This window comes from Podarcis cretensis, assembly GCF_951804945.1.
Source record: "Podarcis cretensis genome assembly, chromosome: 3".
Lineage (NCBI taxonomy): Eukaryota > Metazoa > Chordata > Lepidosauria > Squamata > Lacertidae > Podarcis > Podarcis cretensis.
Genome location: NC_137172.1, coordinates 26,685,359 through 26,706,930, shown reverse-complemented (window position 1 = coordinate 26,706,930; position 21,572 = coordinate 26,685,359). Strand labels below are relative to the sequence as shown.

The 21,572-nt window shown below is 46.9% G+C and overlaps 1 protein-coding gene across 1 annotated transcript; it reads left to right on the top strand.

Annotated features, from left to right (window-relative positions):
* Window positions 1-89: 89 nt before the first annotated feature.
* PACC1 (proton activated chloride channel 1) lies at window positions 90-21,426 on the top strand. Its single transcript, XM_079968960.1, has 8 exons — window positions 90-383; window positions 6,949-7,048; window positions 7,738-7,941; window positions 9,891-10,045; window positions 11,146-11,288; window positions 16,286-16,430; window positions 18,605-18,709; window positions 20,289-21,426. Exons 1-8 carry the CDS (start codon window positions 348-350, stop codon window positions 20,448-20,450), a joined length of 1,050 nt encoding a protein of 349 aa, XP_079825086.1. The 5' UTR covers window positions 90-347; the 3' UTR covers window positions 20,451-21,426.
* Window positions 21,427-21,572: the final 146 nt, after the last annotated feature.

Below are 21,572 nucleotides of genomic sequence, written 5' to 3'. Positions count from 1 at the left end.
GCACATTTCGAACCCGGCGCTTCCCCAGAAGCCCCAGTCCAGCCCAATGCTTCCAGGTCACAAACTACATTTCCCAGCATCCCTTTCTCTACAGCCCCCCCCCCCCGGTGTAAGCAACAAACCGGGCAGACCCAAGGTACGGGGAGCGCGCAAGTAAGTTTCTGGAGGAAACGGTGGGGTCGCGCGCGCTTGCGCCGTGCGCCTCCCGGCCGGAGAATGTGTGTCCCGTTACGCCCGCTGCTCTTTGATCCACTTTTCGCTTCCGCAGCTGCCTCGCCAGATCCCGGCTTCTTTTGCAGCTGCCTGTTGATCGAGTCCCTCCGCTGCCTTTTCTCTTCGCTGGTGCCATGAATAGACAAGAGACTTCGTCGTCTTACCAAGAGGTATTGGGGTCGGGGGTCGGAACAGTGGCGGCGATCTTGCTCCGAATTCGTCTTCGCGAAGCGCGGTCGACGCGCCGCTTTCCTTTCTTGGCCGATCTGAGCGTTGCGCGCTCCGGAAAGAGCCTTTGCAGTTTCTGCTGCTGTGGCAAACAAACAGGAAAACTTGCAGCCCGGGTATGGGCAGACTTAACACAGCCGGATCTGATGCATGCTTACCGCTCCGTACAGAGGAAACTGCACCAACCGAGTCAGACCGTTGCCCCATCTAGCTCAGTATAGCCTACACTGATTGGCAGCAGCTCTGGGCAGGAGTAGCACTCGGCTCTGCACCCGGAGATGCCGGGATTTGAACCTGAGCCCTTCTGCGTGTAAGGCGGGTGCTTTACCACTGCCGTAGAGCTTGCCACTCCGCTTGCAATAGGGCTGCAAATCTACTACAGGCTGCCATCCTCTGTGTATGCGTTCAGTATAATGTATCCCATTGAGCAAAGAAGGGTTTACTTCTCTGTGCGTGGGATTGCTCTGTGCAAGCAGCAGTTTATAGATGAAAACTGCTGTTGGTTCCCAGAAGTCAGGAGTAAGACTAATTGAACTCAGTTACAGATAGGTAGCCGTGTTGGTCTGCCAAAGTCAAAACAAAATAAAAAAATTCCTTCCAGTAGCACCTTAAAGACCAACTAAGTTAGTTCTTGGTATGAGTTTTCTTGTGCATGCACACTTCTTCAGAAACAAACACGCGATTCTGCACAAAACCCAGGCACAAGTTTCTTGTTTGCCAGCGAAGGCACTGCAGGAAAAGCGTTTTCTTTGCTGTGCACAGTATTTCCTCATCCCCGCTCCCCCCCCCCCCACAGCACTTTGCTGACTTTTTCTAGTCCAGATGGCAAGAATCAGAAGTGGGAGCTCTGCTTAAAACTTCAGGACTCTAGCAATTGATTCATAATGACGGTAATAATAGTATAATAATCCTCCTGATGAGCTGAGTGCTATCCTAGAAGGCAGTTGGTAATAATGAGCTCTTAATTGTTGTTGTAAGTGATCTTATTATATGCTCAAATGTAATGCCTGCTGAGTTCAGTGGGGCTTAATAATAATTTTTTATTAGTAGTAGTAGTAGTGTTGACAGGACTCTTGCCTTAATTCTCTTCCCAGTTTGCAACCTAGCAGGGTCTCTACATCAACTCCAGCCTTTATTCTTATATTTAAATGTATAACCTCCCTCCGTTAATTCTGATTCTCAGAATTCTGTTTAATGCCACAGAGAAAGATAGCCGGACCACCAAGTTAAGTCCATTTTGTAGTGTCAACAATGGCCTGTTTTTATTCCCCTGAGCGAACTTCTGTCTCTCTCTCTCTAACAAAAGGATATCCTGCAGACTCTCTCACAAGTGCCCTTGAATCATTTAATCATTTTTCTTTTCTTCTGGAGCCCATATCTCTTCTGTTCATGCAGTTAATCTGGCAGGAAAGGGAGGGGATGGCTGTTGGTGTAAACAAACCCTCCCAGATCTCACTTTTAAAAAAGCATTTAAAGCAAATCCAGAAAATTGGTTATCTGTTTGAATGTGCTCTGGTATGGTGCTATTAAACTGGTCTTAGCCATGCAGTGAAACTCCCCCACTGCCCTGCTGCCAGGCCTGCTTTGCATATCAATGTACCAGCTGGTACAACTGTAACTCTGGGCTCATGGCAGTTGCCTTTGCTTCCCCTTCAAAACTGCAGATGTTGAGAGAGCTCAGCTCATTCAAACGCAATTATAGCATGCCTTACTTGTGGGGGGGGGACATTAGCAGGAGAGCTGTGATACAGCCCATAATAATAATACTATTAACAATAATAGTACCATTCCCAGGTTCTCTCCCAAATTCCCAGATTCCACAGGGGTTGTCATAGTGAAATCAAGTAAAGACTGATGCTTCGAGACAGGAGCTTGATGTTATACACGAGTCATAATTTAACAGATTCTTCCCAGAAATCCAGGTGAAATGGGGGGGCCAGGAATGTGGACTGGCATTTTGATGTGTGGATCGGGGGGGGGGGGCACAATAAACACCCACCTAGAAGCATTTACTGTGACAGAAGTTTATATGGGCTAAGTCAGGGGTCAGCAAACTTTTTCAGCAGGGGGCTGGTCCACTGTCCCTCAGACCTTGTGGGGGGCCAGACTATATTTTGACAAATAATAATGAATGAATTCCTATGCCCCACAAATAACCCAGAGATTCATTTTAAATAAAAGGAGACATTCTACTCGTGTAAAAACACCAGGCAGGCCCCACAAATAACCCAGAGATGCATTTTAAATAAAAGGACTTGTTCAACTCATGTAAAAACACGCTGATTCCTGGACTGTCCGTGGGCCGGATCTAGAAGGCGATTGGGCCGGATCCGGCCCCTGGGCCTTAGTTTGCCTACCCATGGGCTAAGTGATGCCAGAAATAAAATGTGTTGCTTTTTAAGGTGATACAAGACTCTGGTTTTTGCATTCACTAATGCAGATGAAAAATAATTCTTGTATTTGCTCAGTGCCAAGCGACCTGCGGTCCTCCAGGATGGTGTTAGGCAGTCAGAGCCAGTATAGCAAATGGTCAGGTATGATCGCAGATGTAGTCCCATGACATATCAAGGGCCACTGGTTTCTGCCCTTGAATTAGGTAGTACAGATGAATAACAATAATATCCTTTATAAACGGGGACTGCAACAAAATGTTATAACATGGGAATGCTTCTGTCCAGGATGCCAGCTTGCCAGGGTTTGTGGCCTGGGATTCTGATGAGAATCCCGAGGGCCAAGTAGAGAGGTTTAGGGGACACCTTTGTCTCCCAGGCCTGAGGCTCCCTGCCATTCTAATATATTCTCAAGATGCTCCTCTGTTTTGGAAACTACAGGTTTTATTCATTTTTTCAAAATATTTTGAAACGTCCTTACAATCACATGTTCAGCTGCTTTTGTGATTTTAAACCTTCTGGGTTAAGTGACCTCAAGTGTTAGTGTGGTTGCCATTTTGCTCTTTAAATGGACTTCGAAAGAAATGAAATTAAAAAACACCAAAAGTTCCCTGAAGGAGGTTAATATGTGTTGAAGAACTAACTAATGTATAAAAGATTTCCCTGCTTCCCTAAACATTCTGTTCGGTCTTTGGCCTCTTCTGGGAATTTTAATTTGTTAAGGGTGATGCCTGATGAGAGTTGGGCAGGAGACACCTATTCCCCACTCAGAGCTGTAATTCTCAGGGGTTGGGGGGTTAACCATCAATGCTTCCCAGTGAACTCTCGATATTGTAGCTCCACACCCTTAACAGACAAAACAGACCCCTAACAGACATGCTAGTGGTGGGCAAAAGCGGAACAACAGATACGACTTATCTTTGTACAGTAGGTTACATTTCAGCTGTGCCAAAGTGCCAGGAAGGCTTGGAGCAGGACTCTTGAGCTGGTATGTCTTGAGGAGAAGGGGTTCAGGCTAAGGAGAGTCCCAAGGGCCATGCGGAAAGACCCAGAGTTCTCCAGTTCCAATGTACTTGCATGTGTGAATTCCCCGGGATTTTAGACATAGCCCCATTGAAGCCAATGTGAGTAAACAGCTTAAGTGGCTTGTAGATCATAGCTTCCCCGCTGTCGCCGCCTTGTCTGACATCTGAGTAAATACCGAAATAGGACACACCTGAAAGCCACCTGATCGCTTCAGCTCACCTGCTCCTAACAGTGTGCCAAGGCTTATGTGCCAGGGTGATCTGTATTCATTGTGGACTGCAGCCATGCACTCATGTACACACGTAACAGCCGAGAAGCCTGTTGCATGCATTGTCTTCTCAAGGGTGTGGAAAGCAGTGCTATGTCTTTACTAATGGGACCTGCAACAACTTACAGTGCTATGTCTTTACTAATGGGACCTGCAACAAAGTGTTGCAGCGTGGAGAGCTTCTAGTTAGGGCTCTAGTCAGCTAAGCATTCCATTCCTCCTCTTCTGTTTTCCATTCAGTCCCCACCAGTTAGCATTCTGTGGCCACTGATCAGGCTCAGTTCTCATGGGGCTACTTTTGGCTTCGCTCCTTTATTCCCCAACCTTTTCGTTTGTACTTCTGCAAACCTTTGGGGTTTTCCCAAGAAAAGCTGATAACTTCACTGTTGCTTGCTTTAGTTTTGAGTGCTGTTTATCTGCTTGCAGGGGTGTTGAAGTCTTGCAGTAATAGCCTTATCTGTTTAAAGAATACAGTAGATGTAGCCAACATGGTGCCGGGGTAGCTCAGTTGGTTAGAGCATGCTGCTGATAACACCAAGGTTGCAGGCAGCTGCCTATTCTTGCAATGCCAGGGGGGTTGGACTAGATGATGCTCAGGTTCCCTTCCAACTCTACAATTCTATTATTCTATTATTCTGTGGTGTCCCCAAGATGCTGCTGGCCTACAACTCCTGCTGTCCCTGACCATTGGCCATGCTGGCTGGGGATGATGGGAGTTGACCCACTCTGTGGGTTTCCCCCTTTATCAAAGAGGCAGATCTTGACAGAGGCTTCAGGGGCTTCTGAAAAGCCTTGACCCCACCTCTGACTGGACGAGCGACCCTTTCTCAGGTTGAAGGTTTGGTTGGTGCCCAGTTATATTTCTGGGGCTGTGGTAGTCAACTGAACTGAACTGAGAGCCAGCGTGGTGTAGTGGTTAAGAGCGGTGGACTCGTAATCAGGTGAACTGGGTTTGCTTCCCTGCTCCTCCACATGCAGCTGCTGGGTGACCTTGGGCCAGTCACTCTTCTCTGAAGTCTCTCAGCCCCACTCACCTCACAGAGTGTTTGTTGCGGGGGAGGAAGGGAAAGGAAAATGTTAGCCGCTTTGAGACTCCTGAAGGGGAGTGAAAGGCAGGATATCAAGTCCAAACTCCTCCTCCTCCTCCTCTTCTATGTTTTCATATGCAAAAATAATGACAAATAAATAAATAAAAACAGCAACCAATTTTGTTTGGGATAGGGAAGAAGTGGAACGAGCCAGCTGCGATCCTCAAGGTTGCTTCGGAACGCCAGGAGACAAAAAGAAAATTGTGGATAGAGGGAAGGAACAAAGGGAAGCAGAATCCTTTGTGCTTTGCCTTCAGTTATTTTCCTTTCAGTTATGGGATTAGATGCTGCGCGGCCTGCAGGGATCATGTCTATTGGATGTGACAAGCCTGTGACATTGACAAAAATGCCCTGGCAGTTTGGGCCTTACGCTTTGAGTGACGGCTCAAGAAAGCATCTGGTCTGTTTTGCTGCTTTGAAAGGTGTTCAGTTGCCTGTTGTTCTGGTCCGCTGAGCCAAAGGATAACGTAGCAGTGGCCTGAGGATTAGGTTGCTGTTCCTTTTGGTGGTGATGGGAGGAAAGGTGTTCGTGCTGCATTCACACACATGCTGAAAGCAGTCAGATTCTTCCTTACGTGCCTGGGAAATCCCTCCGCCAGCAATTTCGGGATTTGCATACAGAGGGACAAATCCAGTCTTTTTGGTCGTGAATGCAAGATAGAAGGCGCATTAGAATGGAGAGTCTGGGAGAGATGTAGACACTCCATTGAAGACTTTGCAGCCCAAACTGGAGCAGTAACCAATGCCGTTTTAAAGTTTTATCAGAAACTTCCTACTCCATTTTCTCATTTTCTTCCGCAACAGTGAACACCAGAAATTGGCTTGTTCTTTTTTTAAAAAAACCAACATCACCGTTTCTCAGCTTTATATAGCAGCCTCTAGATCCAGCATTAGAAGTTGGATCTGCAAGAAATGTTCTGGTTTGTCCTCTTCAACAGGAGTGCTCTTGTTCAGGGTTCTAGGCAGTCATTTGAGAGAGCAGCTTCCAGTCAATGCAGACAGTACTGAGCTATATGCACTAATGGTCTGACTCAATGTAAGGCAGTTTCCTATGTTCCTTCCACTCTTTTACAGGCGCATGCACAAACACATACTCGGACACTATGGTTTGCCAGAAGTGTTCCCCCACTCCCTGTACTCAATATTCTATGACTACTGAACATGCTCAGTACTCATTGGGCTGTTGGTCTTTTGTCTCCACCGTTTCGTTTTAATTTGTACCTCTGAAAATTCAGGGGGCTCCCCTAGCATTGCTGAGAGCTCCCTTTCGGTTTCTCAGTGGCTCCATTTTGGCTCAATTTCTGTTCTCATTCACCGCCTGAGGTTGCTATTGGAGGGCGTGCTCATTCATTCTTCCCAGTCCATTAGCAGCCATGAGCATTCATGGAGAGGCAATTTAAAGCCGGGTTGGCAAACCTCTTTCTGGCTGGCAGTACCGATAATGATTCCCCTGACCCCTGGTGGGCCACATTTCACAGGTAGGCAGGGTTGTGTGATTAACACTGTGCAGAGCAGATGCAGCACAGAGGCTGTAGCATGAGCAAGTGTAGCCCGCTGAGTGTGCGGCTTGTGGTTGAATTTCACCTGCAGGAAGAACAGCTTCTTTGCAATGTTCTGGATCAGCTCCTCAGGTACATCTTCAGGGTAGAACTTAGCATGGAATTTGAGCCGCTGTAGAAGCTCAGGGCTGTACCCACTACACAGATCTGATTGTTTCCGTATTTTATATTTGTAGCTGAGTGAAGATGTGGAGCACGCAGATGCAAACTTGGAACCTGCAGAGGAACAAGTAGACAAAGAGGATCTGGATGATGCCAGCTCAACTATCCTTCCAAGTGAGATCTATTGATCCTGTGTAGCTGGATATTACATGTGCTTGCATGAGATTCTTGGGGTCCCAGCCCATATTGTTTTCTGCTGACAAGAGATATTGCAGTGATGCATGTCGCAGGGTAGGGACATTTCCTGTAACAGGTGCAGGAAAGCCTCTCTTGAAGGGAGTTCTCTGTGACAGAACATGTGCTGAGAGCAGCAATGCCTGGTACAGTTCTACCTCGGAAGTCGAACGCCTTGCAAGTTGAATGTTTTGGCTCCCAAATACCGCAAACCTGGAAGTAAGTGTTCCGGTTTGCGAACGTTCTTTTGGAACCTGAACGTCTTCTGCGGCTTCCGATTGGCTGCAGGAGCTTCCTACAGCCAATTGGAAGCCGCGCCTTGGTTTCCAAACATTTTGGAAGTCGAACGGACTTCCGGAACGGATTCTGGTCGACTTGCACAGTACGACTGTATTATGAAAAAGTGAAGCACCTCCATGAGGCAGCCAACACTTGCCTTCGTCAAGCAGCCATCATTGCCTCCATTGGCCAACCATCACTTGCCACCAGCAGGTCCCTCTGCAGCCTCTTCTCCCTACATGGGGAGAAATCAGTCTTTGGTTCTTTCCTCCTTAACATGGGGCATATTTAAATTCTGACACCGTATGTTCCAGTGTGAGTTAAAAGTCTCAGATTAATGTTTTCTCCAGTCCTAGACAGCAACAGCCCTTCGGTGCGTTTCAGCAAGTCCTGCCTGAAAAACGTCTTCTCGGTCATTCTCCTCTTCATATACCTGCTGCTCATGGCTGTAGCTGTCTTCCTGGTCTACCAAACCATTGCCGACTTCAGGGATAAACTCAAGCACCCCGTGATGTCGGTCTCTTACAAGGAGGTGCCCTCTTACGACGCACCTGGTAAGATTGGAAACTGAATGATGAGTTTTCCAGGGTAATCGGGCAGAGTTTGAAGTTGCATTTCAGGCTTCCACAAATCTGCAGCTGGCTGCCCTTACCAGCTCTTGGGCTTGCGCATTGTTGGGTTGTGGGACCTAGGCTGCCTTTGTAGATGTTTAAGCCTTATGCAGTTAAGCCAGCAGAAGCTGCTTCTGAGGAACACAAGGAACTCTCATTTTGTGGCTCTACAGACGCTGGAGGTTGCAGGTGCCACTTGTTGAAGCCACAACAATAAGCGGGATTTTACCTATTCTGTGAAAACATCCCCTTTTATTCAGAGCTCTTAAGTGTTGCACAAGATTCAGGACTACCTTAGAAACAGCAGCCCCATGCAGGGTTCCCCACTTCTTGCCCTGTTAATACTTAGTAGGAGATTAGAAGCTGCTTTTTTCACTGAGTTATGATCTTGGTCCATCTAGCTCACTAAGGTCTAATCTTGCCAGCAGTGGCTGTCCATGGTTTGAGTCAGCAGTTCATTTCCAGCGCAACTTTCCCCGTGGCCTGACATCGTGGCACTGTGTGCTGTCCTCGCCATCATTGGCTGTTTCTTGTGAGGATGGGAGTGTGCAGTGAGGACCAGACACATGGTAGATTGCAATAAGCATTGCAGAGAAGAGGAAGAACTGGGCGTGGGAGCTGTGGCTTTGGGTAGCCATGGACAGACTTCCCCTCCATGAATTTGGCTGGCAAATGTTTCTTGTAATTCTTCGTTCTCCTAAGCATCTAAGAAGAATCCTGCTGGATCCTAAGCATCTAAGCAAGAATCCAGGCTGGATCAGGTTTGCGGAGGGAGGCTCTTAAGTTGGTTAGTGCTAATGGTTCACAAATCAATGAGGGGAGGAGTGGGTCCATATGTTTTAAGAGAAGCGATTTCGAGACTGATGCATGAGAGACCTTCCACTGAGCTTCCTGTGCCAGGCAGTTCAAGACCTGCTTTGGCCTTTAGCTAAGGCCATCAAACAACCAGTGACTTACCAACTTCAGGAGTTTGGGGTTGAACTAAATTATCTAAATTCATATCAGTGCTGCCTTGATTGCCCTGGTGGATGATGTGTATCAGGAGAAAGACTGTGGGAACTGACATTCTGATTTCAGTGGCTTTTGATCCCCTTGGCCACAATGTCTCTCTGAGTTGCCTGCATGGAATAGGAATGTGTGTGCATGTGTGTGGAAGAAACTGTTTTATGGCATTTCCTTTCTCACCTGTTGGGTTCCAGAAGGTGGTGCTGTGCATCCTTTTCTCAGCAGCCAACAAAATCAGGGGGCGTTGCTTGTGGAAGCTATTGATGCCCACAAGTTACCTCCGGATGTTTAGGGTCTTTTTCTCCCTCTGTAAAAGCCAGTCCCCTTTCCCCCAACAATCTCTAACATGACCAAGTAACGGAACACAAGTTGCAGCTATGCAGACTTCAGTCTTAGTGGATGGTGCCGTCAGCCATCTTTCTCTGCCCCCAGAAGGCCTTTGGGAACGACACCAAGTCACGACACAGTGTTGTTGCCATGGGGCATTCTGTCACACGAATGCTGTTGAGGGTGCTGAGGACAGGGAGATGCACTGTCCTGCAAAAGTGTAGAAGGAGGGGAAGAATCTCAGCCTAGATTTAATTGTCTTTCAATTGTTGGGGGACTGGATGCTGGGGAGAGATTTTTCTCATCCCTATGATCCTTTGTCTGAAGAAGTTAGGGATTGAACTTTGTCTGCATGCAAACTTCGGACTGTCTGCCAATGTGCTATAAGGCTGCTTCCAAAATTTGTGGCTTTTGTGGTCAGTCCGGACTAACATTCTACCCATCCTGACTCTCGCACCACATTCTGTGTGATGTGTAAGCAATGCTATGTCTGTGATGGTTTTGCAGCAGTCCGTGGCTGATCCCGTTCATTAGAAATGTAACATTGCTCTTCCAAACAGGTATTGCCCTCTACCCAGGCAAGGCTGAGCTGCTGACCTGCAAGCATCACTTACACAATTACATCCCACCTCTGGTAAACCCTGGCCAGCCAGGAGAAATTGAATGCACTACTCAGAGAATCAACTACACAGATCCTTTTGCTAATGGAACAAAGGTAATCATTAAGAGGAAGGACTCAAGTCAGTTGGGAAACCCTTGAGTGGTTGCAGTCCCACCATCGGACAGTGTCACTTACCTTGGAATGCCACTGCGTAACAGAGCGGGGAAACTGGCTGGCTCCAGTTTATGCTTTAGCTGAGATTCCTGCATTGCAATTGGTTGGACTAGATGACCCTAGTCATAGACCCAACTCTATGATTCTGTTTGAGACAGCTGTCATCATAGCTGCTGCTAGAGAAGGGATGGGGACCATCTGTGGTCCTCCAGATCTCACTGGGCCCTGACTCCCATCATCCTTGGCCATTGGTCTTGCTGGCTGGGGCTGATGGGAATTGTAGTTCGCAGAGTTGGAGGGAGCTATGTAGGCCACCTGTTCCAAACTCCTCCTTGATGCAGGCAGTCCAGAGCTATGGCTTCCCCAGCAGATGGCTGTGTCCAGTCTCTGCTTGAAGACCTAATCAAGTGCCTGTTAATTATAGAGGAGCCCTTCCTGATGTTGGGGCAGGTCTTGGGAGCGACTTCTTTATGCATGATATTTAACAGAAAACGATAGCACATGTATTGGAAGTGATCCGCTGCAGGGATCCTTCACTTTGTAACTTAAGGGTTAGTTCTGGAGGTGTTGATGTTTCATTTAGGTTTTGTTTTGAAGTATTCTTTATTATGATTTGAGTTTCCACTGAAATGAGGCTGCATTTTAATGTTTTTATGTTGTATTTTAATCTTGTTTTTTAAGCCGTATTTCAATCAATTGTTTTTATATTTGGTGTTAGCCTCCCTGAGCCCGGTCTTGGCTGGGGAGGGCGGGGTATAAATAAAATTATTATTATTATTATTATTATTATTATTATTACTACTACTACTACTACTCCTGTAGCTAACATAGGAAAGTGAGGTTGGAGGGTGGAGTGGCTTACTTGGTGCCCTCCAGAAGATGGGACTCCAACTCCCATAATCCCTGACCCCTGTCCTAACACCAGAAAATATCCTGATCAATCCAGAGATACTCATATTGACACAGGATGCACAGGTTCCCCTTTGTTCATCTTATTCCTCTTCCCACGTGTGTCCTCTGCCTGATCTTTTTGTTCGTAGAAATTTGCGGTGATTGTCGAAGGACCTCGTGATGTGAAGCAGCAGGAACTGGTGTTCATGCAGTTCTACCTCAATGAAACAGACCAGGATTTCAGCGCAATAGACTACCTTCTCTTTTCTTCATTCCAGGATTTCCTCGAGAGGTACAGCTGCTCTCCTCATAATTTCTGTTCAGTAAAGAGCAGCGTGGTTTGAGTGTTGGACTAAGGTACAGCTGCTCTCCTGATAATTTCTGTTCAGTAATGAGCAGCGTGGTTCGAGTGTTGGACTAAGGCACCCCTGGTTCAGATCCCCGTTTGCCCGTGAGGTTCACTGGCCAATTTCTGCCTCTCAGCCTAACCTACCTCACATGAGTGGAGAAAAGCAGAGAGAAACATGTGTGAGCCCGTGTTCCCTCTCAGTGATTCTTCCCATCCACTGCTTGCTTTGGAAGGGAGCTGGCTTCACACATGGGAGCTGGCTTCACACAGTCATGGGGTGAATTTCAGGGGGTCCCCTGTGGTACCTAAAGACCACCAACCCCCTACATTTCCTGAACGAAAGAAGGGAAGAAACCAATGGGCAACTTTACAGAATACAGTGGTGCCTCGCAAGACGAAAAGAATCCATTCCGCGATTCTCTTCGTCTAGCGGTTTTTTCGTCTTGCGAAGAAGCCCATTGACGGCTTAGCGGATTAGTGCTATTAGCGGCTTTTAGCGGCTTAGCGGTTTATCGGATCAGCTGATAAGCGGCTTAGCGGCTTAGAAAAAGGGGGGGGAGGGGAAAAAAACGCAGGAACTCACAAGACATTTTTGTCTTGCGAAGCAAGCCCATAGGGAAATTCGTTTTGCGAAGCACCTCCAAAACGGAAAACGCTTTCGTCTAGCGGGTTTTCCATCTTGCGAGGGGTTCGTCTTGCGGGGCACCACTGTGGATTAAAAACAAGAGCTAGGATTTATTGAGTAAAAGGGAGAGGGAAGGAAACAAAAGGAACAACTCTGGTGGGTATACAGTGCACAGGTAAGTCTTTAAGCAACCAAGCAGGAAGAGGATGGAGTCCAGTAATTAAGACTTAAGTGATCCACAGGTGAGCAATCAGTTTCTTCCACTTGCCTCATGAATACCAGAGGCTCTCTGCTTCTGAAGACTGCTGTCCATGCAGATGGAAGGCAATGAACGGGATGGAGCAAGCATGCTTGTCCCTGCTGACCCCTCCTCATGTCTGTACAGGGCTTAAAACAGGCATGGCCAAACTTGGCCCTCCAGCTGTTTTGGGACTACAATTTCCATCATCCCTGACCACTGGTCCTGTTAGCTAGGGATGATGGGAGTTGTAGTCCCAAAACAGCTGGAGGGCCAAGTTTGGCCATGCCTGGCTGAAGTCAAGCAGGATTGGTCCTCTGTGCTGGGTTGCATGCAAAGATAAATTCATGCCTCTAGGCAACGGAGTAGCATGCGATCCGTATAGACAGGCCTTAAACTAGACTTTGAGAGTCTCTCTTTGAGGCCCTGCATCTAAGTGAATTCTGTTTAATGGCCTGCTTAGAAGTGTTCCATGTAAATTAGGCTTAGCGTGAATCATACTTGAGAATCCTGCACTTCCTCTTTTGGGTTCCCCACACAGCGTATTCGGCTGCCTTGGTAACCCACAATTAGCCGGAGAATGTGGAGGCTTCAGAAACTGTAGTGGGTAAGATTGAATAATTAGGAGGCCCAGCCGAGCCTGGTAATGGAGCAAAAGAAGCTCTGCAAGACAGTCGAGGGGAAACATTTATATTTCCATTGGAAGCCTCCTTGAGTCAATAACTTCCATGGAAACTTAAGTGGGAGAGGAAAGGAACCATCTAGCAGTGATATTAATAAAAGCCCTTTCCTGGCTGCGATTCTTTATTTCTGCTTAGTGCCAACCCCCACCCCTCACACACCCTAAAGCAGAAACCTTCTTCTGTTGTCTGCAAGGGTTTGAAAGCCTGTCCTCAAGGGAAAAAATTTAAATCCACATTAGGGCCATCCACCTCCATCTTGAGTGAGTCTCATGACAGAGTGAGGGACAAGGCTGAAGACATTCAGAGGGGAGTGGGGGTAGAGGCAGGATTGAAAGAAAGGAAAAATGAATGATTTTGGCCCAGAACAGGCATTCATCTATATTAACAATGCATTAAGTCTCCAAGGAATGCACACAATTTTCGTTGGACCTTTCCTTTAGTGCTAGATTCAGCTAGCCATTTCCCTTCTGGCTCTAATTTTTTGGTCATTCTTCTGCCTTGGGAGGCAGCTGAATATTGACTGCCAACACTCTCAAGCCATAAGGACTAGAAACGTGCTTTATTCTTAAATGAAGGTGGAGATTCCTCAGGATGCTGAATTCTCTTGGATTCACAACAACTTATGGGCTTTGCAAGTATGTGTTCCCTCCCTTGCATCATTAGCCTGCTGCTTATGCCAACTTAAAGCAGAAGTAGTTTAATGATTTCGGTACAGTGGTACCTCGGGTTAAATACGCTTCAGGTTACAGACTCCGCTAACCCAGAAATAGTACCTCGGGTTAAGAACTTTGCTTCAGGATAAGAACAGAAATCGGGTTCTGGTTGCGCGGCAGCAGCGGGAGGCCCCATTAGCTAAAGTGGTGCTTCAGGTTAAGAACAGTTTCAGGTTAAGAACTGACCTCCAGAACGAATTAAGTTCTTAACCCGAGGTACCACTGTATTTCATTTATATCCTGTCTCTCTTCTCCAAGGAGCACGAAGTGGCCATGCATCCTTTCTCCTGCCCACTTTATCCTCACAGCAACCCTGTGAGATAGGTTTTATGCCGAGAGAAAGGTGACTGGCTCAAGGTCATCCGGTGAGCTTCAGTGGTCCCCCAGGTCCTAGTCCAGTCCTCTAACCACCACACCACACTGCCTCTCGTACAAAACTGTGTTAAATTAAATGTTATTATGTTAAATTCTTCTGAAACAGCAGGCATGATTTCATGCTCACATGAGCTGCATAAGAAATCCTGTTTGAATTTATAGTCTTCTGGTAATGGTTTCTGCTGTATTGCAACTCCCCTTTGCCAGTGCAATTCCCTGGGGTGCATCAAGTTTCCTTCCTTTTAAAAAACCATCCTGTTAAAGAACTACAGGCCTTGGGAGAAGAGATTTGCAGGGTGTGCGTCTCCCTCCTAACCCCCATGCCCAGACGAGAGATCTGCCATTGTGTTCCTTCCTGGACACCTTTGCAGGGGCTGATCCTGGGTCTGTGCACAAGGTGCTGTTAAGGAGGAGGTTACCACAGCTTATAGCTAGGGCTCCCTACACCAGGGGTTGGCAAGGCTTACTGAGCATGGGCAGGATCACTCCCGCGGAGATCCTCCGTGGGCCGGACTGGTGCAGAGTGACACCAGAAATCACGTCTGTGCATGCCGCAGTGCCAGAAATCGCTTCTGCGCATGCACAGATGCCAAAATTTGCATCTGCACAGAAGCGTTTTTCGGCGTCTGGGCATGCACAGATGTGATTTCCAGTGCCTGGGCATGCGCAGAAGCGATTTCTGGAGCCGCGGAAGAGAGTCCCTGCACCACGCTGTGCCGGTTTAGCGGAGCGTGCGGGGACTTGCTGAGTGGGTGGCTCAGTTTGGGGGCAGCTCGTGGGCCAGTTAAACAGCCTCCGTGGGCTGCTTCTGGCCCATGGGCTTTAGGTTGCCAGCCCCTGCCCTACAGCTTTTACAGCATCCAGCCCAAGGAGATTCGTGTGGCAGCAAAGACAGCAAGGACTCTGCTGCCGTTGCTATTTATGAAATATGAGCCTCATGCTGTCGGTGACTATGCAGTGGATTATTACCAAGCTGTGGAAAATATATATATGTATCTGTCAGAATGGCTCTTCGTGCGAGTTAGGCTAAATGCCTTGGAAGAACACAGAATGGAAAATCGATTTCAGATGTCATGGAAGAGTTGACTGCCGCAACTCTCATATCCCTGCTGTTGGTGTGCCCATTACATTTGTCTGCAAATGTATTTCCAGAGGCTGTTGTAGATGACTTTCCATGCAGGGGCTAGAATCTAGAGGGAACTCACGCCTCATTGGTAGTGGGGAGGGATGCTGAAGGTCATCTGGGACAACCCTCTGCTCAGTGCAGCATCCCTGACAGACGCTTGTCCAGCCTATGCTACAGTACCTGCAGTGAAGGAGAGCCCAGCATCTCCACCTTTTTCATGTTTTGTACCTACGCGCTTCCAAATTTCAGGTGCTCTAGGCCTGGCTGTGGTTATGTAGCCACCAAGGGAAGCCACTCTGCACGTGTTTCAAGGCATTCTCATTGTGAAATCACATCTCACAGCTGCTAGAGATAAGCCTTCAAAATGTGCCTTTTCAGTTTTATCTGACAAGAAAGCGGTCACTGTAGAATTCCACTTAAGTGAATTCAAGACTCAAAGAGCGTGTTAGCTAAAAGACTAAGCTACAAGTCATGAAGTATTGAAATCTGCCTTCTGCGTGAACTCACCGCCTTAGGCAGACTCAGTTTCTCATTCCCACATCTGCAGTATTGGGATAATAGCACTGCCCTACCTTAGGAGGGCTGTTGAGATGCGGGTGGCGCTGTGGTCTAAACTACTGAGCCTCTTGGGCTTGCTGATCAGAAGGTCGGCGGTTCAAATCCTCATGAAGGGCTGAGCTCCCGTTGCTCTGTCCCAGCTCCTGTCAACCTAGCAGTTCAAAAGCCTACCAGTACAAGTAAATAGGTACCGCTGCAGCAGGAAGGTAAACACCATTTCCGTGCACTCTGATTTCCATTACGGTGTTCCGTTGTGCCAGAAGCAGTTTAGCCATGCTGGCCACTTGACCTGGAAAGCTGTCTGGACAAATGCCGGCCTAAAAGCAAGATGAGCGTTGCAACCCCATAGTCACCTTTGACTGGATTTAACCATCCAGGGGTCCTTCACCTTTTTTTACCTAGGAGTGGTATTGTAAGGATAATACGCACCCTGAACACTCAAAAGGACTTAATGTTAAGTATAGTTAATTAGGGGGTCTTCTAGCAAAACTGATAACCAAGGCCTATAAAGCCAACACCACCACTTGCTAAATTTCCTCACCGCCAAGGTAACAAGTCCTTACAAGAGAACTTGTCAGCTTCTTTTCGTTTCCCAAACTAACACTACCTCCTTCTACCGCAGTCCAAACAAGCCAGGCTTTATGAAGGCCTGTGAGAGTTCCTACTCCAGCTGGAAGTTTTCCAGTGGTTTCCGAACCTGGGTCAAAATGTCTCTGGTGAAAACGAAAGAAGAAGATGGCCGGGAGACGGTTGAATTCAGGCAGGAGGTAAGGAGGCAGCAAAACACAGCTTTCATTGCTGGGGGTGGGGTGTTCACACCACGCAGGTTCTCGATTCCGCAAGTGCTTTCTGCAAGATGTAGTGCCACCTCGTTCTTCTGCTCTTATAAGGGACACGGTGCCAGAGACTAATCAGAGTGACAGAGGATGCAGCTCAGCATTTGTGCTTTAGTGACTTCATCCTGCACGTTCTCTGTCCTTCTCGTGCACTTCCCACTTCCCAGAGTGTCAAGAAGTTCATGGGCAGCACTTGAGAGAGCAGATTTTACTTTTGGATTATCGTGAGCTCGGGAGATTCCTGGTGCTTTCATAAGAAATCCAAAATCCACAGCCAGGCAAGGATGAGGACTGACCAAGTGATCAGAAAATAGCAAGCAGGCTTCACCTAAAACTTTTCCTCAGGAAGGATGTTAACCCAAAGCAGGGAGACAAGGAATGGCAATGAAAGGAGAGACAAAAAGCCAGGCTGAGTGCTGTAGCCACAAGCTCTGCATTGCAGATTGATTGAATATAAATAGAGCAGATTGGAAGCAAGCAGGTATTGAACACAAGAAGCACACCTGTCAGATACTAAGAGCAAATGTTGCACAGAACTCTTGTATAAATGTCTTGACTCTCTTTCTCTTTAAATTCAACATGCTCCCTCTTTGCTCCCTCTGCTTGCTGAAGGCTATGATGTTTCACAAAGATCAGAGAGAGATTCTCAGCCTTTAGGGAAGGTTAGTCTCTCTTGTTAAGCACCTGCCCACCCTTCCAGTTTAGCAAGGGCAAAGTGACTGGGCATAACTCCTCTCTCCCTCACCACCCACCACCCCTCAGCTCCTTTGCGCTCAGTGCATTTCCACCAGTGTCTTCACATTAAATAATGCGTCTGTGAAAAACGGATGCAGCAGCTCTTGAGTCTCTCTTGCAAACCACAGTCGAAGGCATCCTAAGTGTAGCCAGGGAGCAGCACATGACAGGGGGAGGGAGTCTTGAGAGTCTTCAATGATCGGTGTTTGGCTTTTGTTTCTCAGCGAACTGTGTGCATGAGTGTGTTATCTCATTGGGTGAGGAGGACGGCTGCCCTTGGTCTCCAGGTTGTGGACTTCACTCTGCCCTTAAGAGATTCACCTCTCCCTTTCATAGATGATCTTACAGCACCAGCTCAAGACCTTGTGTTTTGTTCCATTTGATTTCATGCCCCCCCCCCCACACCTTTTGTGCTCTGCTGTTGTTTTCTTTTACTCGGTGGTTTGAACGCATTTTCCCCAGGCAGGGTATGGTGGGTGGTGCAGGTATCATTTTTATAAGACTTGGGTCACCTTAAGCTCCCGTATTGGAGTAGAAAAGGTAGGGTAACAAAATCCCATAAGTAAATAGTTACAAGAGGCAGCCATGAATGTCAGGCAATGGTTTCCTTTGTGAGCTGAATGAATCTGTTTTTTAGAATTCCCCACATGCCTTTGTCTTGACTCTGTAGCATGTTTGGAAAAAGCTACTTGTCCCTTGGAAGAACGTGATAAAATCTTAAATTTCTTAAAAAGTTCAGTGGTACCTCAGGTTAAGAACTTAATTTGTTCTGGAGGTCCGTTCTTAACCTGAGGTACCACTTTAGCTGATGGGGCCTCCCACTGCGGCTGCGCCGCCGCCACACAATTTCAGTTCTCATCCTGAAGCAAAGTTCTTAACCCGAGGCACTATTTCTGGGTTAGCAGAGTCTGTAACCTGAAGCATCTGTAACCCGAGGTACCACTGAACATGACAAGAGGCAGAGGATGCTAGAAGATAAAGCTATTGATGGCTATCAGTCATAATGGCTATGTTCTGCCTCCTCTCTCAAGTTCTGCTTGCAAGCTTCCCATGGGCCTCTGCGGATGAAGGGTGGTATTCAAACTTAATAAATCACCATCACCATCATCATCTGGTTGGCCATTGTGAGAAAAGGATGCTGGGCTAGATGGACCATTTTCCTGAACCAGCAGTGTTCTTCAGTGGCAACTTCAGAGTGTGATTTTGTTCACTCAAGTCTAGCCTCAAAATGGCCCATCAGTTCGATATCCTTTGTCTTCTTGATGTTTGGCTTTTGGATTTTTAAGCCTTTAAACTGGGAATATGCATTCTGGAGCAGATTATATGACACACTAACAGCAAGACTCTTTCCCCCCTTGCCCTGTTGCCAGATCAGCGTGGTAAACTACATTGAACGAAGAGCAAAAGCAAGCGGCGACCAACTCTTCTTTGTTGTATTCGAATGGAAAGACCCTTTTATTCAGGAAGTTCAAGATGTGAGTAAACTAGATGCAAGGCTTCTGGCTTGTTTCTCTTAAAAAGCCAAACAGAAATGTCCACAACGATTGGAAATTGAGTAGATGGCTTTAATTGGGGTTGTTTAAAGAATGTGTGACCAGGAAGGTGGGAATTGGGGTGCTGTATGGACTAGTCCTGTTCCCATGACAATGTGTGCCATAGCCATCTCTCTCCTCTGCTGTCCAAAACTTGACAGGCATGGGAAGGGGCTCTATGGGAGAGCTAGCATGGTGTAATGGTTAAAGTGTCAGACTAGGATCTGGGAGACCTGGGCTCGAATCCCCACTGAGCCAGGAAGCTCACTGTGTGACCTTGGGCCACTCACTGCTTCTCAGCCTAATCTACCTCTTAGGGATATTCATAGAATTATAGAGTTGGAAGGGACCACAAGGGTCATCCAGTCCAACCCCCCGCCCTGCAGGGATCTTTTTCCCAATGGGGGGCTCAAACTCATGACCCTGAGATTAAGAGCATCATGCTCTATCCTAGCTTGGTGACTCTCAGCTTAAAAAGTATGAGGATCCATCATGGAAGAGGATTGCATTTGAGGCAAAATGTGAGTGCTCACTACTCACCGCTACCTGCACATTCCAAAACAAGGTTAGGATAACTTGTCCTCGATGCCAAATGTTATGTATGTGCAAGTAATGTCATCGCTGTTTTTAATATGGAAGGACCACTGAAATGTGCCACCTTGAACTCCTTGCATGGGGTATAAATTAAATAAATACAGATGTGCCCGAGTATTTCTGTAGTTCTTCACACAAGCAGGAGCCCCTAGACCAATTAGCAGCCCCTCCCAAATGTGAATGAGCAGATATTTAATTGCATACAGCAGTGGTAAGCATACGGATCTTCTGCACATGGCAAGGGAGAAGAACGACCACTACTGGCACTGGGAGTTGGATTAGCCCACACAACTCCATGACCCCCTTTGTGTGCTCCATCAACACACGGGAGGAAGAAAGTAGGCTCTGTTTCATCTCCAGAAGCGCCCACACTTGGCGTTGGCTTAGCTTGATGTGCAAACTTAGCTTGATGTGCAAACTAGTTCCTGCCTCAATCATTGACGGTGAAGGGACATCAGACAGCAGGCTTGGAAAGACTGCTTGGAAAATGTTCTTCAGAGAAACAGCGCTCTCTGTTTTGCCTCCAGTATTAAGAGGCAGTGTGGCTCTGAATAAGTGTTACTGGGGAACAAGAACAAGAAAGGGCTATGAAACACAGTGGCAATCGGATGCTGGATCAGATAGGTCTTTGATCTGATCTGATCAGCAGGGCTGTTACATTCCTAAGAGGGCAATTTATTCCCAGCCCCTGGACATGGAGGATTGTGCATGGAGGAAAATGGTGTTGGAGTGCAACTTTTCTCCCTCGGGTGGCTGGGATACGGTGGGGGAGGCTGAAGCTATGAAGAGCCTTCACTTACAGTAACTACAAATCAAAATAGTAGTTAAAAAACCTGCAATGAAGGTCAAAAAAATATAGCTGAGGAAGAAAACCTGCACTGTAAACTTAGGTCTTTCTCAACCATAGCTTTTCTTTCTCTTTCAATAGATTGTCACTGCAAATGCTTGGAACATGATTGCAATTCTATGCGGCATTTTCTTGGCTTTGTTCAAAGCAGCCGATTTTGCCAAACTCAGTGTGAAGTGGATGATAAAAATCCGGAAGAGGCACCTTCAGAGAAGAACTCAAGCCTTGAACCACATAAGCTGAGGGCTGAGCGCTACTGAGTTTTCTGTTACACTGGGGAACACGGGTGGCCTGAGACTAAACTAGCCTTCACGTACCTTGGACAGAAAAGCTGCAATGGCGGAAGGACAACTTGCTTAACTGGAGTACAATACACTGGACACTTGGAAGTTTCAGAAAACTGTATAAGAAGCTCCTTCTAAATCCATGCTCTTTTCTAGAAACCTGAGCTCCTTTGACTAAGCTCTGAACTTCTAGGAAGATTCCCAAAACTATATTTAACCCTATTTTAACAGAACTCACAAGAAGGATAGACTGACAGGGCCCTTAGTTTGCAGGGAAACAGAACTGGCCTCTTTTAAACACATTTCTGCCTATGTTGAAATGGGACGTCTGCCTCAGAGTTAAGATTAGTAAGTCATGTTGCACGCCCAAGGCAGTTTTTGTCTCTTGGGTCTTTAGTTAATATCTCAGGGGAAAAGACTCCAGCTTTAAGGGCCTACAGGACTTCTGGTTTAAGATATGCTGTCAGTCAGTGGGTGGTACTGTGCTAGAGGAACGATTATCTGATTGAAAGGCAGAGAAATCTCCCAAGCATTGCTCTAGCAGAGAGGCACACCTCAAAGGATGAAAGCATATTACTAGTAAAATTCTGGGCACGAGTTGTGTATTGGATCAGTGTTAATCTCTTAACTGACTCACACCCAAGTGATGGAAATTAGTATGGTCAACAGTGGCTGACTATATGGTATTAATAGCAGTTTCAGCCTTTGGCATTCCCTCCTGGAGTATGAATTCCACAGTGCCTGCCTCTAATCCACATTCAACTTGCAGTAGCTTCAGGAGAACAGATAGACTAGATTGGCTTTCACTGAAGTTAGCATTCAAAGGGGCTCTCACCGCAAAACAGAAGCACTGGAATTTTATCAAGCTTTCCTATTGGACTAAAATGTATTTGTGTTCTGAAAATTTTTCAGTAAAATTACATCTGTCTCCTACACTTACCTTTTCAAACTATTCTTGTTGGTCCATTAGGCAAGGCCCTCCAACTTTCAGACCCCTTGTCTTGCCTGTGTGAGAACAGGGTACAATTCTGCTGTGTGATAGTAATGAGAGTTGTGCGGCTGCAGAAGCAAAACTGCACAC

Coding starts and splice junctions, on each gene's coding strand:
- PACC1 (XM_079968960.1), top strand. CDS start 348: ATGAATAGACAAGAGACTTCGTCGTCTTACCAAGAG. Junction 7,049..7,737: donor CAGCTCAACTATCCTTCCAA/GTGAGATCTATT, acceptor TGTTTTCTCCAG/TCCTAGACAGCAACAGCCCT. Junction 10,046..11,145: donor CTTTTGCTAATGGAACAAAG/GTAATCATTAAG, acceptor TTTTGTTCGTAG/AAATTTGCGGTGATTGTCGA.